At 37.6% G+C, this 19,614-nt stretch overlaps 1 protein-coding gene across 5 annotated transcripts in view; it reads left to right on the plus strand.

Annotated features, from left to right (window-relative positions):
• IQSEC1 (IQ motif and Sec7 domain ArfGEF 1) overlaps positions 1-19,614 on the plus strand; it is a 328,601-nt gene that overhangs the window by 53,573 nt on the left and 255,414 nt on the right. For all 5 annotated transcript variants that reach the window (XM_062586053.1, XM_062586054.1, XM_062586055.1 and 2 more), the window contains exon 2: positions 2,787-2,816. In XM_062586053.1, the coding sequence (XP_062442037.1) occupies positions 2,787-2,816 (30 nt within the window). The remainder of the gene's footprint in view (positions 1-2,786; positions 2,817-19,614) is intronic.

A 19,614-nucleotide genomic window follows, 5' to 3' on the forward strand; every position in this document is an offset into this window, starting at 1 on the left:
TTTAGACTGTGGTTCCAAAATATCTTTGAGCATGAAGAAAATCCAGGATAACGTTTGAACGTGTAATGGTGGGGAGGGGGAGGAGGGGAAGGACAAGGGGACAGAAGTCTTTAGCACCTGTTTCTGAGAGATTCTGAAAATTAGGTTTTTGTTTTCTGGCATGAGAGTTATGAAACTTCTGCTAGCCATAACTCTTTCACTGCTGCCAATATGCTATGCAAATTGTTAGAGGAGATGAAGTCATCCTAATTAAAAAAAAAAAAAAATCTTTATATTCATGAACTAAAGAAGATACAAAATACTTAGCATTGCATGTGTTAAGGCAATACCCTTGTCTTTAGTTTTAAAGGGGCAGCTTTGATCCTAGCTTATCACTACTTCAGTGCCAGTTTTCAAACATCATTAGTTTGTGACAGAACATTCTGAAGTGACCTACACATTTTTTATTAATCTGAAATCTAGGTGTTTTTGTCATGTAAGCCCTTAATGACTGGCCTGAGTTATCAGCAGGACTTTTTCAGGCTCCTGAGACAGACCACTACTATTAATGCAAGAGAGGGTAAGTGGTAAGGTGGAATCAGTTACCTTCTAGAAAGAAGAGGTGCTGCTAGAGAGGTGGCATAAGGCCAGCTGGGAAGTCTCACGACAGGAATCTAGGACCTTTGGTTGTAGAACAGATCCAACTTTCTGCTGTAGTTTGCCAGTACTAGCTTCCTCCTTTAGCTCCTGTCCGTCTTTCCTAGTGTTTTAGCGTTTTTCGTATTGGTCCATCCTGCTACCTATTTTAAATTGATAACCAACTATGCATACACAGGATTTGTCTCCTGCCTTCTGCCATGCACAACTCCTCTAAGTAAAGAAATCAAAAAATTAAAGGTGTCAGCTAGTAAACTCAATGCAGTTTCATATTTTTCACATGGATGGTGAAGTCATTTACTAGACATCACAGTAGTCCGTCTAGCAGTTTTTAAACTGGGCTTTTCACTGTAGTCTCTACCTATCATTATATAAAGATTTGGATATACATTTGATTTATGTGAAGTGCAAACACTTTAGCTTCAGTATGAAACTTCTAAAAATAGGAAAGTATTGTATATAACTTAGTTTGTAAAAGCAGGCAGATTTCTGAAGTTTTCTAGGCTAATATGGCCTGAGGCAGACAACAAGCATGGAAAACCTCAGCCAACCCCAAAATAGTTGGAGGTATTGTTTGTTCTTAGATGCCCCACTTGGCTCTGAATGAAATATTTGTTTGCATGTCTGGGCTATACCAAGATGCTGGCTGAAGCCCAAGAAGCAGCATAGCCACATTATCCCTGGTTCAGGAGATCTTCCATGGCAGACTGAGGTCTGTTCAGTGCTGCAGACTCACCCAGTAAAGCCTGGGAACATGTTTATAAGCTACAAAGTCCGCAACAGGAAGTGGCAGACTTTTTTTCAGTGCAAGGTGGTTTGAGGACTGATTTTAGTATGCATTTGTCTTGCTCCTGAAGACATGGAAGTGATCACTAATAAGCTTCATCTGACTCTGATGTGGAACTGGATGAGGATGTTGAAATAAATGTATTTGCAATACATTTATTCTTATCTCTCACTGATTATTAAGGAATTCTAGTAGTATATTATGCCCTGCTGTACTAATATACACAAAGTTAAGATGTGGTAGCTGATTTGTGCAGGCACCATCATGGCTCTGCAATAGAAAAATAAAAATCAATGTCAAAAGATAGATGTTTAATGCGCTTTACAAGTTCTTACGGAATCATCTTTGAGCCCCTATGAAGGGGTTGACATGGAAGATGTTTTTAGAGGTTTGGTTGTTCTGGAAACTCCTGCTTTGATTTATATATTTGATTGCCTTTTCTCAGCTTTACCTTGCAGAGCTGATGTATTTAAGTTCTTAATTAGCACTGAGGCTGCATTGACTTGGAGTGGGGAAGGAACAAAATTGGGCAAATGATTGCATATATTTGTTACGGATTTTGTTTACTTGTGAAATGCTATATAAGTACTACATTTGTTCCTCTTCAGAGGAGGAAACTGTTGGTATATATGATATCAAATCCCATTTCCTCATTTTAAAAAAGAAAATGAGGGGAAGTTTTTTGTTTCAGTTTTTCATTGATAAAATTATTTAACTTTGAGAAAAATGACCTTTAAGAGCTATAGTGTAATATATTTTTCCCTCATTTGGCATAATTGTGAGGATCAGGTAAGAGTGAGTTTTTTGTTGTGTGTGTTTTTTGTTTTTTGTTTTTTTTTTTTTTTTGTTTGTTTGTTTGTTTTTAAGATTACTTCTGTTTGCAAACTATTTCCCCAAGTAGTCCCTGATTAAGTCTGGGGATTAGATTACTAAATGTATTTATCTATGACTTTTTCGACTAAAGACTGATGAAAGGTTAAAAAGGTAAAAGTTAATCTGCTTCTAGAATAATGTTGAGACTGTTCTTCATTTACAGTTACAGAACATAAGTCGTTTACTGTATGTTTACAAAAGATCATTGTAAGGATTCAGAGGATGACAGCATATATTTAATTACGCAGTTACTGACCTCAACTGTTTTCCGTTTGTAAGCTTCTAGGAGATTTATTCTAAGTAGATTTTTTTAATGGTTATTTTAATGTTTTTTTTAATGGTTAATTAATAGGGGAAGTATAAAAAGCCGTAGAGAAAGCAGGTGAAATGTAATGGGAGAGAAATACATAAGGAAGTACTGTTTTTAGACTAGCTGGCTTATAAATGCTGAAAGTAATAATGTCCTGACTCTGTGTGTGTTAATTTACAGGTCTGAAGGTGAAAGTTCAAGAAGCCTCAGGTATGTGTTCGTTGTCATTCCTTGTTTCTGTCATGCTGTCCTTGTTCTAAGAACATATTTTCTTTATTTAAAAAGGTCTACTTTATTTAAAAGTACAAAATAGAAACAGTGCTTTTTTTTTTTTAAAAAAATGTGATTTTATTTTGGTTCTACTTAGCGTGCCCTTTGCGTTTTGCTTAAGGGATCTTCTTCATTGGATCAGTCTAGTAATGGATAAGATGGAATTTCCTGAACCTCTATGTCTGCAGTATGCTTTAAGAAAGACTATATCTTACAGTTTTTCAATTTCTTAACAAAATTAAGCCTGATAACTACTTAAAGTTAGTTTTCAGAGTGTTTTCAATCAAAATGCGTAACCAAGGGCCATTTGTACTGGCAAAGGAGTGAGCCAGCTGTCATCGCAGTGCTGCATCGCAGCGAAGGCAGCGCCTGTGCTGGCAAAAACGTCCATGTGCTTGTTCTAGCTTTCTTGGTAGAATCTCCACCTCTTTCCCTAATGTAGAAAACCTTCGTTTGCTGTTACAATACTGCTGATGCACTTGGAAGATTCTGATGATTTGCAAGTTTGATGTAATTATCAGATACTTCCCTTCTGTAACTTACACATTTAATATTTTATGCTTGTTGGGATTTTTTTTTAAATATACCTTCTTTGAAAATGTTGCTGAGTCAGACTTGTAGATGTCCTAACAGTGCTTTAAACATGGCTGAAAATTTGAAACTACACAACTGAATCTGAAAATGTTCTATATGCATTAGACCCTTACACTTAAGTAGGTACCTTGATTCATGAGGATTGCAGCCATTGATTAATGATAACAAGTCCAAAATATTAGAGTTAATATTCCGCAGTTTACTATTTTCAGAATTTTTGGGACTCTTCGTCTGCTGATGGGTTGGGTTTTGTTTGTTTTTTTTTTTTTTAATAAAGAAAACAAAAGAAATCAAAATTGGTGTGGAACTGACCTCAAGTGAAGGGTGTGCAGAAGGTGGTAGCGTATTTTTAATATACAGTAACAGAACTAGACAAAACCATTAGCTGCTATAGTTCAGATCACAGCAAGATACCTGTTTAATTTGCTGTTTTTTTTAACTCTCAGGAGTTGCCAATATGCTTATAAGCTATGGAAGGAATGTTGATGAGCTGTTGGAAATCAAAATCAAGTTCACTAGGATGTGAATTTACAGAAATGTAACTGAGGTCACATTTCAACCTATAATACTCTTTCCCATTTTGACCTGTTGAACCCCCTATAGGATTAGGTTATTTGAATAGTGGCGCAGCAGCGGCTGCTGCTGCAATGCATTTAGTAACAGTGGAGTTGACCTACTGGAGACCATATTTTGAGGTGTGTTAGAGCAGATTGTATAAGCATGGCTGAAAGCCATTTTGGAGCTGGTTTGGATGCTACCTGAAAAATAAATCTTAATAGAGCTCTACCACAGCCCAGCCTGTGGTGCCAGAGCACATCTCAATGAACTAGGGCTGATGTGGCAGGGGGCAGGCACAGTACAAAATGTAGAGGGCTTTGTGGTCTTTTTTCTTTTTTTTTTTTTCTTTTTTTTTCCCTCCTTTCTTCAGTGAACTAGCTGTGTTATTCAGCATGAGCTTGGGTTGTTCCAAGGCATGCTTCCGTACTGCCGCAATAGCCTGAAGTCAGGCTAACAGAGATGAACGCAGTAGCAGGCCACTTGAGCAGACAGGGGTACTCTCAGCCAGCCTCTTCAGCCCTGGCCTGCTCTGCTTGTACCATTTCCTCGGAGCAGAAGTGAAATGTCATTGAGCATATACTTTTATACATTTGCCTACATAAAATCCTGGTGAGCATTTATTTTGTCATAGACAAAAGCTCACTTATCTCTAGGCAGCTTCTTTACCTTGTGGCTAATTTACTTCATACCATTTTCCTTTTTCTTATTTTTAGATAGATGAAATTTAATCATCTTAAATGAGATGATAAAGTCAGTTTAGGGGACAGTGCTTTTAAGCGCTGCTGAAGAGAAGAAATCATCATTTCTCCTCATCCAATTAAAGGTATGTGAGTGCAAAATACATGCACTATCAGTAGGTGACCGTATCGTATCAGCGACTCGGCCAAGCTGAGCAGAAGGCACAAAGGGAGCTGTGGCAAGGGGCTCCAGGCAGCTGGCGAGCCACGAGTGACATGTACCGTCCCAGGATTAGTCCAGGACATCTGGTATAAGTCCAGCTAATTTCACTCAATATGGTTGCAGTTAATAAGCAAAAGTATTGATTAGAGTTGTAGTATATTTGACTCTCTTTTCTCTTGAAAGAGAAAAATATAGCAAATCCTGTGAGATGCAACTACTTTTTTTTTTAGAACTTCCTCTCTGGCAGAAGATTGTTCTGAGATCAGATAAAGTTTGGCATATGTGTTTCTGTCACTAGATGCTTGTATCCTTTGACAGTTTAGTGGCTCCGTAGGAGAGAGCTTTTTTTTCCTTCTTCCTGCTCAAATGACATGGGTTTTAGAGTAACCAGTGCAGTAACTAACATTTATGCTTGCATTTCTGGCAGGTATGTAGAGGAACAAACTGATCTCTTGAATTCGATGTGGGTCAGAACTGAAACCTGAGTGACACAGGCACTAACTTGTACAGTAGATTTACCTTGGCAGCCAGCTGCATTTTTCCTCATTCCTATCCCCTCTTCTGTCCCATAAAATGTGAGCCATCGCCATCCTTGCTGAACATTAAGCCTTTTAGGAGAGTCTTGTTCAGGAATTCTGCCTGCCTCCATGAGCAATAAGAGGAAGAAATAGGATATAAAAGGGAGGGCAATCTTTCTTCCTTTCCCCCTCCTTTCTTTTTAAAGCCTGTGATAGGCAGCTGGGTTTAGCAAACCACAGAAGTCTGAAGCCAAATGTGCCTGTAAGGCTGGGGTTTGGAAACTGTGAGTTCTGTTTAATGGCTCTTGGAGCTGAGTGAGTATAATCAGCCTTAACTTGAGAGTCTGGTTTTGAAATAGCTAGCTATTTTTTCATAATGTAATGGACTATCTGATACAACTTATACTGTATGTCCTAGAATTTTATCCTGTTGCAGAGTTGCAAAAGTTACAGCTATGATGGATTTGTTTTCAGAAGCCTTATAGCTTTTCATAGGTGTAAAAGTTTATTTAAAAGGAATGATTTTGAAAGGCCCTGAATTTCAGTAAACACTTAATCTGACTATGCAGAGGCACAGTTAATACAGAAAAGCAATATGATTCTGGATAATCTGGTTGAGAATAGATGGAGAGTCATTTTGACTTCTCCGTGACTTCTTAACTGTGACTAAAAATAATGGATTATCCCTCTGTAGAATGACAAGGGATGTTATACGTTCTGCTTATAATAGTGTTGTATTATGATAAACTTGCATTAGTTTTTCTCTTTGTAAATACCATGTAACTTTTGAATGTAAGTATTTATGGTAAAGCTGTAAAATAAGTTATTTTACTTTGAGCATTTTTTACTCAGATGTAATGAACACATAGCCAGTGAGCTGTGGTGGTTCTTTTTAATTAGCTACCTTTGTTCATATGTTTTCAGTAGAAAATGCAGCTTGTTTAACAAACATTTTTAATGTTTAGTAGTATGATTTGACAGTTTCAGAGGACACTTGCATAGAAACGATACTTGTGCTCTGTCTCTCACTTTCTTTCCCATTTTTCCTTGCTCTAAGAGGTTAATAGCCCTGTGTCACATGGTGGCTCTAAGACATAAGATTTCTTTAACCATTTCCCTAGATATTCCTTTGCTGCTTTTTCTCCTGTAAAATAGGCGAGCTGTGAGGTGCATCTTGGCTGACCGTTGCTGCTCGCCCCAGTTTCTCAGTGCTGTTGCTGGTACCGCGCTGGTGCTGCTGCTTGGGTCAGCTGTCAGCGGTGCAGAGCCGCTCGGGGACCCGAGCTGCCATCACAGCAGCCCTCCTGCGCGGAGTGCAGCGTCAGTGAGACGCTGGCTTTGACTTGTCCTCTAAGCATTTTTGTTCCTTCTCAACTGTGTGCTTTGTAAAAGAGAAATGAAATGTGAAATGGGGTAGACTGTCAGTAACAATACTGCAAAAGAGCAAGTGGTTCTGATGGCTCATGAACTGTGACGGATGCAGCGCTGCTGCCGGAGCAGTGTGGTGTGCTGTGAATACCCGCGTAATTTAAGAAATAGCCAAAGAGGGGAGAGCCTGGAAGAGAGTAATAAATAGGGCTGCTTAAGTATTAGCTGTGGAGAAAAAAATCAGCCAAATGATTTAACTTAACAGAAAGAAAAGTCTAAATGAGACTGTGATTATTATTAATGCGTAAAAGGATGGAAGACAGATTTCTGTGGCGAGGGTCATACAAGAAAGCTTAAATTCTTCTGAAAATGTAGATTAAATTAAGTGGAAGACTAATATTTTAATTTGCTATGGAGTAAGACAGAATCGTGAAATACCAGCCTGATTCTGTGCTGAGTGGAGAGTGGGAGGAATGGCTGTTAAGCAGACCTTGACAAACTTCAGGAATTGAGCCAAAGAGAGAAAACGTCTGGCAGGAAGCAGAGGTCTTCCCCCCCTTCCCCCTCCCCTTTTAATATGATCTATTTTAACTATGTGACTCAACCTCTTCTCTGATAAGCTGCAAAGTACGAGTTTTGGGGAAATAAAGACATACAAAACCTTAAATTAGTTTTTCGTAAGTCTGTAAATTGCTTTGCGATCTAAATGATTCAGTGGCTACATGTAAAGACGGCTGTGTCTAGCTGCTTTAACTGTTGCATAAATTGATGCTTTCCTGTGGGGTTTTTTGCAGTCCTAAAACAAAAAATGTAGAAAGTTGTCGTTTGATCTACTGCTAATAAAACCTACTACTAGTTTTCCTCACAGGTTTCTACATAAAGCTCAGACTCACCCTCTGCAATATAGGGGAACATGAGTTGAAAACTGCCACTTAAATTAACGTGTTACTTACTGCTAAGAGAAATAAAATATACGGAAACTATTTCTAATAGCTGAGGAGGTGACTGGGCAGTTGCCAACAGCTTTAAAATTACATAGTCACATTAGTTTGAATTAAAAAGTGGATAACAGTACATATGCATCAGAACTGTTATTCACATCATTTGTAATAGTTAACTCTGTGATGTTAAAAATATATAAAATTTTTCCCCTAATATAGTGTGAAATATCTGCTTTTACAGAATAACATGAATGAGTGAAAACTTAAAAATTTTGGAAACAAGATCAGGAGTAACTATTCATATTCCTTACTAAAATAATCTGTCATCCTGTGCAACCTGGAATCATGTAAGAAGTGTGCTCTATGTAATATGTTTGCTGGAGATGCTATGATTTAAAGCCACAATACAGTGTGTTCTGCTTGGTAATCTAGAGATGGCCAAGAATAGAAACCACAAATAATGTGGGCTGTTCATCCTATATGCTGCATACCATATGCTCTTTGTGTGTGTATGTATACTTAACATATTTAGGAATTTACTGACTTCATTGGAATAACTAGTTTCAATCATCCCTTTGTGCTTCAGTTTTGGACTGCAAGTCATAATCACTGAGGCTACTAGGGAAGAAATTTTACTTGTTACAAGGCCAATCCTTTTGACAAAAAGTTGGTTGTGGTTAGGAAGTAACAGTCTTGGAGCTCATCTCAGCAATTAGAGCCCCAATCACTTGAAGACTGTACACGCAGAAGAGCTGAAATGAAGTCTGACTGAAGGAGATAACAGGCAAAATGAGTTACCTGAAGTTAAGGGGTCAGGACACAGCAAAGAGCAGACTTGACTTCTGTTCCAGTGTCTTACCCTGTAGACACAAATGGAGGTTTGGACAGTATATGGAAGATATTTGCTAAGCTGAAGAGGAGGAGGTGGTGCTATTTTATGTAGCTGGGTTAACTAGAATCTTGCGTCACTGTCTCAGTGCAGCAGAAACCGTTCTGGGCCTCCACCTTCTGCCCTGCTGCTCTCAGTATACTGCAAATTAGCTGATTTCTGTAAAGACTTTTGAACAGTTAGAGGAGCAGAACATGGACATGTATTTGCTCTAGTTGACCGGGAGTTGTGATTTGAACTCTGTAATATTATATTTTTTACAAATACTTCTCTTTCCTCACATTTGTTTTCCTCTGTTCTAAGTGCCGCATATTCCCAGTTGGAAAGCTTTTTCCTCAAATGTAATTGTGTTCAGAATAATAACATGGCAATGTCAGCAGTGGCGTTTTAAGCACTTGAGTTTTGGGAAAGAGTGTAGAAATTGATTCTAAACTGCAACAAGACCTTCAAGATTTCCTGGTGACTCTGAGTGCCTTAATTTAAGTGCCCAATTTGAGTTGTCTTAACTTTGATTTTCAGTGTTGATTGTGTGCCTCAACAACATTTGATGTGTTTCAAATTACATATGTGTATTGCTAAGCAGAATTGCTAGTACACTTCAAAAAACTTGCCAGTCCAGTGTTGCTTATTAATCAGAATGACATTTAGCATTGAGTGGCTAAAATGGATGATTCAAGTAGACAAATTTAGCAACTCTGTTGATATAAATGAGGAGCATACCCTGTACTTAACATCTCCTGTTGGTTTTTATGTTGCAAATGCCCAAGTTGAAAACTACTTTCTTTCGTATTGAGACAGCATAGTCAAACTAGTTAACTGAGTTTTAGTTTTCAGGCATTGCAGCCAAAGACACAACTGCTTCAAAGTATGATGTGTATCTGCTTGTTAATATTAGAGGAAGATTGTTGGGGAAGCTCTTTAACCTGACAGTCTTTGGAAGGCAACCATGATCCATGAATATTTGGTATGTCATGTGGTAAGATTTTTATTTTTCTGGATGTTTTTTCAGTGTGCTAGAGAATCTGTGGATATAATGCTTCATAATTCAACAGCTTTGGCTACTCTAAGTGATTTCTTATAGTCACAGCTGTGACATCAATTATGTTTTGGAACAAAAGTTTTTTCATGAACGAAGGATTTTTTTTCCCCCTTATTACTGTTTTCCATAGTTCCATTGGCAAAGAAATACTATAGCATGAAGCTAAAAGGTGAATTAATGGGGAAAAGAGCTGAAAACGGATATCTTTTTTGTAATAGCTGTCTAAACAAGTGTGTTTCCAATTTAATGAAGCTTTCATCTCAGGCAACGTATGATACTAGTGTTTTGACTTGTGAGTTACTGAGATTCATATTTTCCACTGGAAAGTAGAATTGATTCTTGTGAAAATCAGATACTATCCAGGTGGATAAACTAGCATATGCAAGCATTTTGCCTAAAATTATTTCCACTGGAAATAGACAGCTGTAATTTATGCAAGTTTCTAAATGCTGGTTGTGCTCACTAGAATTCTCTTGACAGGCTGGCAGTTGTTGAATTTGCAATCTTGAAGAAAAGACAAAGCTCTGCAAGTGGTTTCACATTAATTCAATGCAGCAAATTTTAATGCTCAATTCTTGCAGGAGTTGTTCTTGTTTGCAAGTAGTCCCATTGGTTACAACGTAAGATAAGGCTTGCTTAATAAGCAACATGTGTGTACAATTTAATTTATAAGTTGAGTGCTTGTAATGCCACAGGTTTTATCTTTTGTGTAGATAAAGTAGTTTAAATTTCCTTCATGATTTTGCTATTCTATGGTAAATGCTGAGTTGCTTTTGTTCTTTTCTGTTAGACTTCGCATGAAAAGTAGGCTAAAACTAGGGGGTAGAATATGAATATAAAGAAGAAAAATGGAATAAAGTGGAATAGCTAATGCTTCCTGTGTGCTTTATAGTGTTCTTCAAAGGCTTTGGTTAAAATTGGTTGTGCAGCATCTGCTGAACTGCTTGTAATTACTTGGTTAAATTTTTGTTACTGCCCTCTCACACTAATCAAGTCAGCTACTAATGTTTGGCGTTCATCCTGAAGAGGAGCAGCGTGTTGTCAGAGCAGCGTTTGGCACGGCTGTTACAGATAGTTCTCACTGGCACCCCAACTGGCTTTGTGGATTATTATTTAGCAAGATGAAGAGATCCTACTCTGCAGCTTATGCTAAATGGAGTTCGCTTCCTGGCTTCTCATTATATCTGCACCTCAGAAGAGCGTAGCAGGTGATGGCCGGTGCAAAGCTGTCCTTGGTCCGCATAGATTCACGTGCGATTCCACTGTTGCCTGGAGGAACCGTTATAAAACGAGGATGTGGCAGAGTGGGTCCGTGTAGCCTCTCACTGCTGTAGTTCTGGTGTTCCAGAAGCAAGGGTGTGATCTGAAGTTGGCTTAGTTTATGAATTTCAAGTAGTTATCTCCTATTTTTATGGAGACAAGTGATTATATTTGAGTAATAATATAAGGAGAGGAATAAAACCTGACTTCCTTCAAGATCAGATTTAACTGGCATGATTTTCTGTCCAGAATACTGAAAATATAGTCTATACTAACTGTTGGGAACCTGTATGTGTTTGTAAACTGACAGGATATGAATGAGACCATGAATTCTGTTAATGGTTTGTGTGTGTGCGCAGTGGCAAAAGAACTCCAAAGTTGTGCTGCTTTGTACATGCCTTGTTTCTTTCCTGCATTAGACTTTAAGATTCTAGGCTAAAGCAACCACTGGTTCAGATGCAATTTGACAACTTTTATGTCATGTCTGTACACTGACTTAAAATCAAATGGAAGAGAACTTCTATAGTTCTGCTTCTTTCCGGTCTTATTGCTTTAATCAATTCTAGTCATCATTAGACTAACTATCCAACAGAAGAAAGGCAGCAAAAGGTTATCTATTCAAGAGAATTTTAAAGGGAAATTTCCCTTTATACTTTTAAAATCTGTTTTCTGGACAGTTTTGTGGCTCAGTGTAATTCAAGTGTAATTCATGAATGATCTTTGGATTAGAACTTAACCATGATTTAGACAGGTATCTGATTCAGTCTGAGCTATTCTAATGATGCTTTTGGAAGGATTCCAGTAAGTGCAATTGGAAGTAGATGGAAGATAAACCCAGTAAGCTATGTTTTGGCAAAACTGAGGACCGTGTAGTATGCTAATATAAGAATAAAAAGAAAATTTTGTGGTTTTAATCTTAATATGTAGTAACTTGCTGTCAGCAAGTATCCTAATGTTACTCTTAGCATAAAGATTCAACACTTCAGTTGCAATGTAACCACTTTCTAGGGACTACTGAAATTTGTAGTGGTCAGCAATGTGTATTTGTGGCCTAGGTGGTGATTGATCATCTTTCCTGCAGTTATTGCTCTTTCTGATGAAAGAGGAAAGACAATTGTTGTTACCTTTTTATAGGATTCTCAGTAGCTCTGCCTTTTCAGAGCTCTGTTTTCTAGCCTTTGGAGGCAGTGCGGTCTCATTTAGAAGCATGGAAAATATGCCACTAACAGCATAAACCACCAACAGCTTATTTCCTTGTTGCTTAAAAAAAAAAAAAAAAAAAAAAGCCCCACTTGAATGTTGGTACACCAAGAGAAGATTTGACTAATATAGCCCATGAAATTTAAAAAGTAAGATACGAATTTTGAATGATTTGCTTGCATGACTTGGAAGGAAAGTAGGAGGAAGAGATGCTGGCAGGAGTAGGGCAGTGCTGCTGTGTGGTTACTGTGCCTAGAGCTGTGTTCAGTGGCCCTTGAGCTGCCAAGGCAGAGACTCCTGGCTGTTTTAGAGAGCTGGAAACTGTTTGAGAACAGCTTCATCGTTTCTTAACCCTGGTCAGAGCTGTTGGACGAAAGACTTGGATTTGAGAAATGCATGGTTCCTGTGAATTACTTACAGCCCAGAGCCCTTGGCCGATTTGTCATTAACATCGGTAGGTATCTAACTTGTACTTTACTGTTGATGTAGATGCTCTTGCCGCTAGCCATTCTAAAATCGATGTTGGTGTTAAAGGAGAACTGTCAGTGCTTCCCATCCGTGTGTCCGTGCCTATCAATCATACAGCGCCAGCCTATTGGCTGTCTCTGGGAGGTGGCACGTGGGTACTCGAGATGAATCTCAAGAGATTTTTATCCTTTGAAGCTGGCAATAACGAGCAAGTATTAGGTATCTAGTTCTTTCTCGTGTGTCCATGTAATACCAATAAAAGCTGCGTGTGGATTTGATGGTACCGCCTTCATAGTGAATTAATGTGGGAAACAAGCTGTGGAGTGCCACTATGTTTTGCATGTCTTGCAGGGAAAAATTTATTATTACTGAATTAAATACTAATATTTAACATGCATACGAAAAACCTTTTTGATGAAAATTACTCAATTTCTCGGTATTAGTAGACTTTAAAAGCAAAATTTTTAAACATCAGGATTGACTTATTTAGTACTTAGTTAAAACTTATTCATTTTTTATTTTTCCCCTCCAAAAATACAACAAATAATATTAACTCCCTGCATAACACTGTAATGAGAGACCAAGCAAGGCCAGCATTTTATCAGTCACCTTCAGCATCAGCAGAAGAGTGAAAGGACAAGGCAGCCTTTCCTGCAGGACTTTTTTTGTAGCTTTCATTCTCCTGATTTTATAATTTAAGCTTTTTACTGTGTTACTGCATGAACATTCCCAGTTGTGTGGGTGGGGGAGGTTTCTACAGTAGGAATTTCAGGTTGAGAATTTCAGGTTGACTTTAGAGACCTTTGAACTGTTATATAAAAGTTTTCTGGTATTAGGTGAAAGAATTTCATGTAGCTACCAGACCTATAAACAAACAGGGCCTCTGGCCATATGCTTCCAGCTCCAGATGTGCATTAGTTGAAAAGAGAAGATGTCAGTCCTACTTGAGTGATCTTTCAGGAGAGCATAAGGCTTCTAACCAGAAAAGAGAAAGAAAATAACAGCTACATGTGCAATTGATACTAACCTATTATGCTCAGTATAGCTGGGTATAAGGTATCTTGTAGACCGGTTGAGTTTACTATTATCCTCAGTTTTAGCTCACTTTTTAAGTCTGCCTGCATATTCTTCTATTTTTGAAGTCAAGACTGTAACAAATTACATTCTTTATATGTAGTCAATGGGATTCTAATTAGTCAGGTATTAAAGTGATGAGAGCTTATTTATAAGATGTAAAATGATTTTAACGCTACAGGCGTCTCAATTTTATTTTTGTTAAGGAATGATTTTTGAGACTTTCTGAGTGTCAGGAAGTTTTAACTGTAGAATATTGATTGTGCAAAGGTCTCTTTTTTCTCTCTCTCTCTCTCTCTCTTCCCTCTCCCCCCTTTTTTAGCTGGGAAAGGGGCTACTTGGTTTCTAATGCTATTTTCTGTCAGATGCTATAAAGTAACACATCTCTTGTGTTTAAAGTTTAGTTTTGGAAACTTCTGGGGGTTCTAGAGGTTATTTCGTCAGACTTCTTGAATACATTAGCTTCATTATTTGTCCTTATCCTTTAGGCAACAGTAAGGTTTGGGTAGAGGGGTTAATCCAAATGAGCTATGAACAAATCTGAAACAAACCAAAGCACAACCTCTGAGTTACCTTCTAAAAGGCAGAATGGGCAAATGTTTATATAGTCTAAGTAATAAAACAATAGACGCAAACCATTACATTTTCAAATAGCTCAGAAAAGACGGAGTAATGTGGAATGTGCAGAACTCGCACATCAGTATGAGGACTCCTTTCCTATTGTAACTATAGACTTCATATGAACTTGGTATACTACTTGCATTTTTTTCAGATAAGTGACCTGGGGAAAGAATGGCAGAACAGGACAGAACCTTAACAGTGACATGTCACTTCTCTAATTTAATCTGTTGCATGTGTAGTGTACACATGAAGGCAGACTTGTGAACTGGTTAGGCAGTTAATCATTTTGGAGAAGAGTAACTGTGGGCATAGATAAATGGTGAAATGTAAATCTACACATCTTTATATGCTGCAGTACAGAAGCTTTGTGGATGTATTTGCTACTTAGTATCCAGTTATAACATAGATCTTGAGGTTGCTGGGTCCACCAAGACATACAGGATTTCATTAGATGTCTGATTGTTGTAGCAGCTGAACATCTCAGGTGATTTCAGTTAATACTTGCATTGCTCTACCTTGATTTGTAAAAGAAGCTATCTATCATCATCCTTTATTGGATGGAATAAACTCAACAAGAAAGTAGTCTTTCATACATCCTTTTGTAATTGAAATGTGGAGGCTGTTAAGGTTTTGGTGACTTTTTAGCAAAAATGATTAACTGGAAGCTTTAACCTTTTGTATATGCTTTGCTTTATTCTATCATTAACTGTCTTCTATTTGGATTAAAAGGAGAAAGTAATGCACTTTGACTTCTCTCCATAATGGATGCCCTCACTTTCTGAAATCCAGTATTGATACCACTGTTTTCTCTCTCCTCTCTTCCTGAATATGACTGTAAATAATTGTCAGCTAGTCTCAATTTTTGCCTTCAGTTTGATATTGTTTGCTTCTTGTTGATTATATCAAGCACATTACTTGGGATACCCTTATAATTTGTTTATAATTAACAACTTTATCAGTGATGTAAGGCTCTTCAGATTTTTAAAGCGAGAAAGAGTCTCTCTATACAGAAATAGACATTGAAGCTAAAACTGATAGAGCTGCAGTAGATACTAGACACCATATGACAAGTGGAAAAATATGATCTTTTGAAGATGGATAAATACTAGCTAACTTGTTCCTGGTGTTATTCTGATTCTATTCTAATCTTGTGTATGGCGCAAAAGCGATGAGAATTCCTCAAGAACTCCTTTGAGTTGTTCTAGCAATACGTTTAGGGAATGTTCTCTAGATCTCTTAAGTCCTTCGGCTTCTTTAGGTGCTTTTGTTTATTATGCAGCCAAACTTAATTGTATCTTCAAAGCTTTAGAAAAGGGAAAGGCTGGAGCCTGTCACTTACTTTAAAATGAACGTTGAACTTCAATTAAGCAAATTCTTCCTTTTTAGATACTATAAGCCAACAATATGTATTAATTAAGATGACTTACTGCTGTTCAGTTTGGGGGAAGAGTCTCCTTTGTGCTAAGGCAAATTAAAAAAAGAAATCCAACAATAATTCTTTAAACTAACAGCCTTCTAATAAAAGGAAAGCTTCCTCTTTGCAGTGAAGATGAGGCTTTCAGCTTGCATAGCTTCTAATGTATGCTCAAAATCTGCTAAAATAGGCTAGACCTGCCTGAGATGTTACAGCTCTTTATCTTGTTCATAATCTTTTCCTTCAGTCTTTGTTTTTGAACCTGCTTTTAAAAGCCCTACTATAAGTAACCTTCTGACCACTGTGTGTCTTTGCCAGAATGCCAATAGACTTTTTCAGATAGACAGCTACAGAGGACTAAATGCTACCAAGATAATATTAGCAAGATATCTGAATAGTACTTTGCAGGCTTTATCTATTGCAAATGAGTGTTTGACTTTCAAAAGCTGGTCTAATGTCACTATGAGCTATTGTTATTTGTAATCCTGTGGCACTGAAATGTGCTGCAGTTCCTGAATTAATTGTAAATTAATTGACATTGCTGCCCTACGTATAGGAGAAGTAATCCATTTTCATAGAGAATACTTTCCATAGCATCCTCAAGAATTAGATATCTAAATCTTTTAACAGCCTTATTTTCAGACACTGGAGAAATGTGTAAGGCTATCTTGAAAAGGGTGTCCTCATGCAGTAACGTGGCTGCTACCAGAGGAAGTAATGATGCAGTGTGTAGCTTTGGGGTGCTGAAGAGAAGCTAGTCAGATACCTATTCATTCCACGAACATGATAACTTTAAATCTTTTAAGAAGCCATCCTTTAAGCTCAAAACTTATTTATTCATGCCTTTTGAGACTGATCTATTTGAAACTCAAAACAAATTTCAGTTTTCGAAATGTAGGTACTTGAGAAATGGATTTGACTGCTGTTAAGCTTATTTCTGTTATGGTAGGGTGTGTTTTTTTTTTTTTTTTTTTTTTTTTTTTTTTTTTTTTCCCGGACCTGCTTAAGTAGTACCACTCCCATATAAATCTTGGCACAGAGGGCAGCCCCATCAGGAGGAGCTTGCAAACACCAGAGCCACTAAATGAGCTAAGAGCTGAAAGCTACTTGGTAGCTTGTTGAGGCTGCCTACCTGTCATTTAGAAGAAAGCTCTGCGGAAGCTGAGCAAATGGACCAAGGTATGGTTAATGTCTGCACTGCTTAAATATGACTTGCAGGAGTCCGTGTGCCAGTTGCAAGTTTTCATTACTCTGTATCTGGGAAAACAAGGAATGGTATGCAAAAGCATTTTGGCTGAATCCAAAGAGGACTCTAATGTCAAGGCTGGGTTCTTAGCAAACTGGGACATGTCAGTAATTTCTGGCTTCATTCTTTGGCTAACTTGCTGGACAATCTGCTCCAAGGAGCTGAAGGAATCTTTCTTGGACATGTTCATAAATGATTAAAAAATGGAGGAAGATGGTGGAGTTATGCTGATGCTGTAATTTTTAAAAAGTGTAGAACTTATATATTGCAAAAGAAACTAGTTAAGACATGTAAAGACCAAAGGTGGCATCATGCTGCCTCATTTGTCATCCTATCTCTGCTAAAGCCCGTAGACTAGAGAACCTTATCAGAGTAAGACTGTCATGAGAGTTCTTCCTTAGCTTGTTCCTCTCTGCTCTTTGCTTGTTAGTTTGGACTGTTTTTGGTGGGTGAGGGGAGTACTTACGAATATAAAATTTAATTTATTGAATGAAGCTGTAAAGTTGTTACTTCAATATTTGGCTCCAGAATGTGACTAATAGTAATAGAAAAATTATAGAAACTTTAAGAATAGTATCCCTTTGAAGATGTCCAGTTACATGTTGAAAGGGAGATTAATGCTATAGAAACAAAATACAGAGATTCTGTAGCAAGACCATTTAGGACAGAGACAGAACCTTTTTTCTGGCAGCAATTGAGCCCTGCTTTAAAAAAAAAAAAAAAATCTAGGATTAAAACTGGCACTCAGGAAATGGTCATAGCTCATGAGCCAATTGCTGTGTTGAACTGGCAAGAGATTTATTTGACTAGCTGAATGAAAGTGCAAAAAAAGTGAAGTGCTTTCACTTGTGAAAATAATTTGGAATTTTTTAGGCCATTAGCTAGCAATAATAATGAATGAGTCTGCAATTTTAAGGGGGCAAAAAATGCACTTATGACAGACTGTGCAGGTGCTAGCTTGGCACTCTGCTATTACAGCATGTTTGACAGACAGGTGCAAGCTCAGACTGAACAACTGATGCCTACAGTTGTTGGAGTAATTGCCAGTTGAACCGAAGATGAGTTAAATGCAAACCAAAGGTGAGTAAACTTAATCAAGTGTGGAGAGTTAAGCGTATCTATCCTTTTTGTGGAAGAATGGTTTCACTAGAGATTCTTTAAGGATGTGCTCACTCCTGGTTGTAACTTTGTGTAAGCATATATTTTAAAGGTGATTTTGATGTTAATTTTGTTCTTCTACATTATTTGTGTTCCCAAGAAAGAATTTGAAGATGCTGGGAACTATTCTTCCTCGGCATTGTGAGCTTGGTAGCAGCTTCGTGACACCTGTGCATGCTAGTGGAGGTGAGGGGATGCTGGTATAAGGCCTGACTACAGGCTTTTTATGTGGCAGTGAAGTAGCTCTGACGCTGGATGTGTTTGCTGCCGCATGCTGTTTGGAGATGACAAAAGGGCCTACAGAGAAGGGGAGATGTTTTGCGCAATCCCTTGTTTAAGCAGCTGGTTCTATCTAGGAGGTACCTCTAGCCACAAAGTGAGCAGTCTTCTCTCTCCTCTTGCTCTTGCTGTGGTAAGACTCTTATTTTGTTGCAATTCATTTATTACAATCTTTAAAAACTGCACAGGAGGGGAGATGGTCCTTTTAAGTCTTTTGCTTCAGCAGGCAAGTCATGTCAATGTCTCAGGATACAAAATGTACCTCCTTTCTTGTGATGTGCGGTGGTTGCAATGCCTTTATCAATATAATGTACATGCTATTTAAGTCTGTTTCTTTAAGAACAGTCTTTTTGAAAAGAAATGATAGACAAATTTTGAGAAGATTGGGAAGACATAAGAAAGCAATGCCATTGTGATAGCATAAAATGGAAAATTTAAATGCTTTCAGGATCTACACTGGGTCTCTGTAGTTCTGTTTCATGTTTTAAGGGGTTTGCATGATCATGGCTTATGCTGTTGTTCCCTCCTAGCATTCGCTTAATAGTAACTACAAATTTTGCTAAACAGCTCTAAAGTAAATCTTGGTAACATTTAGCTTCTGTTTGCAGGATATATGGTTTCCACTACTTTAAGACTAAACTGATCTTTGGTTGTGTGGGAACTTTGAGTTCTTCCTGTATTGTTCAAATAACATGCACGTTCCCAGTTGACATAATATGTTATGTTGATTTAAGTGCTAAATATTCAGGATTTAAACCGAACTTAAAAGAATATGAACTTTTGAGTGCATTTATGTAAATGTAAATGTGGATCCAAAAGGGCCTGTGAGATGTAGTTCAGTTCTATAACATTAAGTACATGTAATGACTTGCATACTTACAGGACTCAGATGTCTTTAAGAATGCTAATTTCCTGTATTGGAACAACTCAGTCTGAGTCATTTTAGCAACTTGTGTCAATAAGACACACTGAAGTACTTATACAGAAATTCATGCAAGGCATCTGAATACATATTATCTCTCAAATCTTAATCATTCTTAAAAGAATAGTCTATTAACATCCTGTTTCAACTCCGTACTGGGAACCAACAAGTTTGTGCGCTGCTGGAGCTGTGTAGAAAAAAGTAGGGATTTACTAGACTTTTCCTTCCCTTTATCTGAATTAGTTTTTTAGTAAGAAAGTAGTATAAACATATCCTAAGCAAAAAAAAA

The sequence above is a fragment of the Rhea pennata genome, chromosome 12, assembly GCF_028389875.1.
Source record: "Rhea pennata isolate bPtePen1 chromosome 12, bPtePen1.pri, whole genome shotgun sequence".
Lineage (NCBI taxonomy): Eukaryota > Metazoa > Chordata > Aves > Rheiformes > Rheidae > Rhea > Rhea pennata.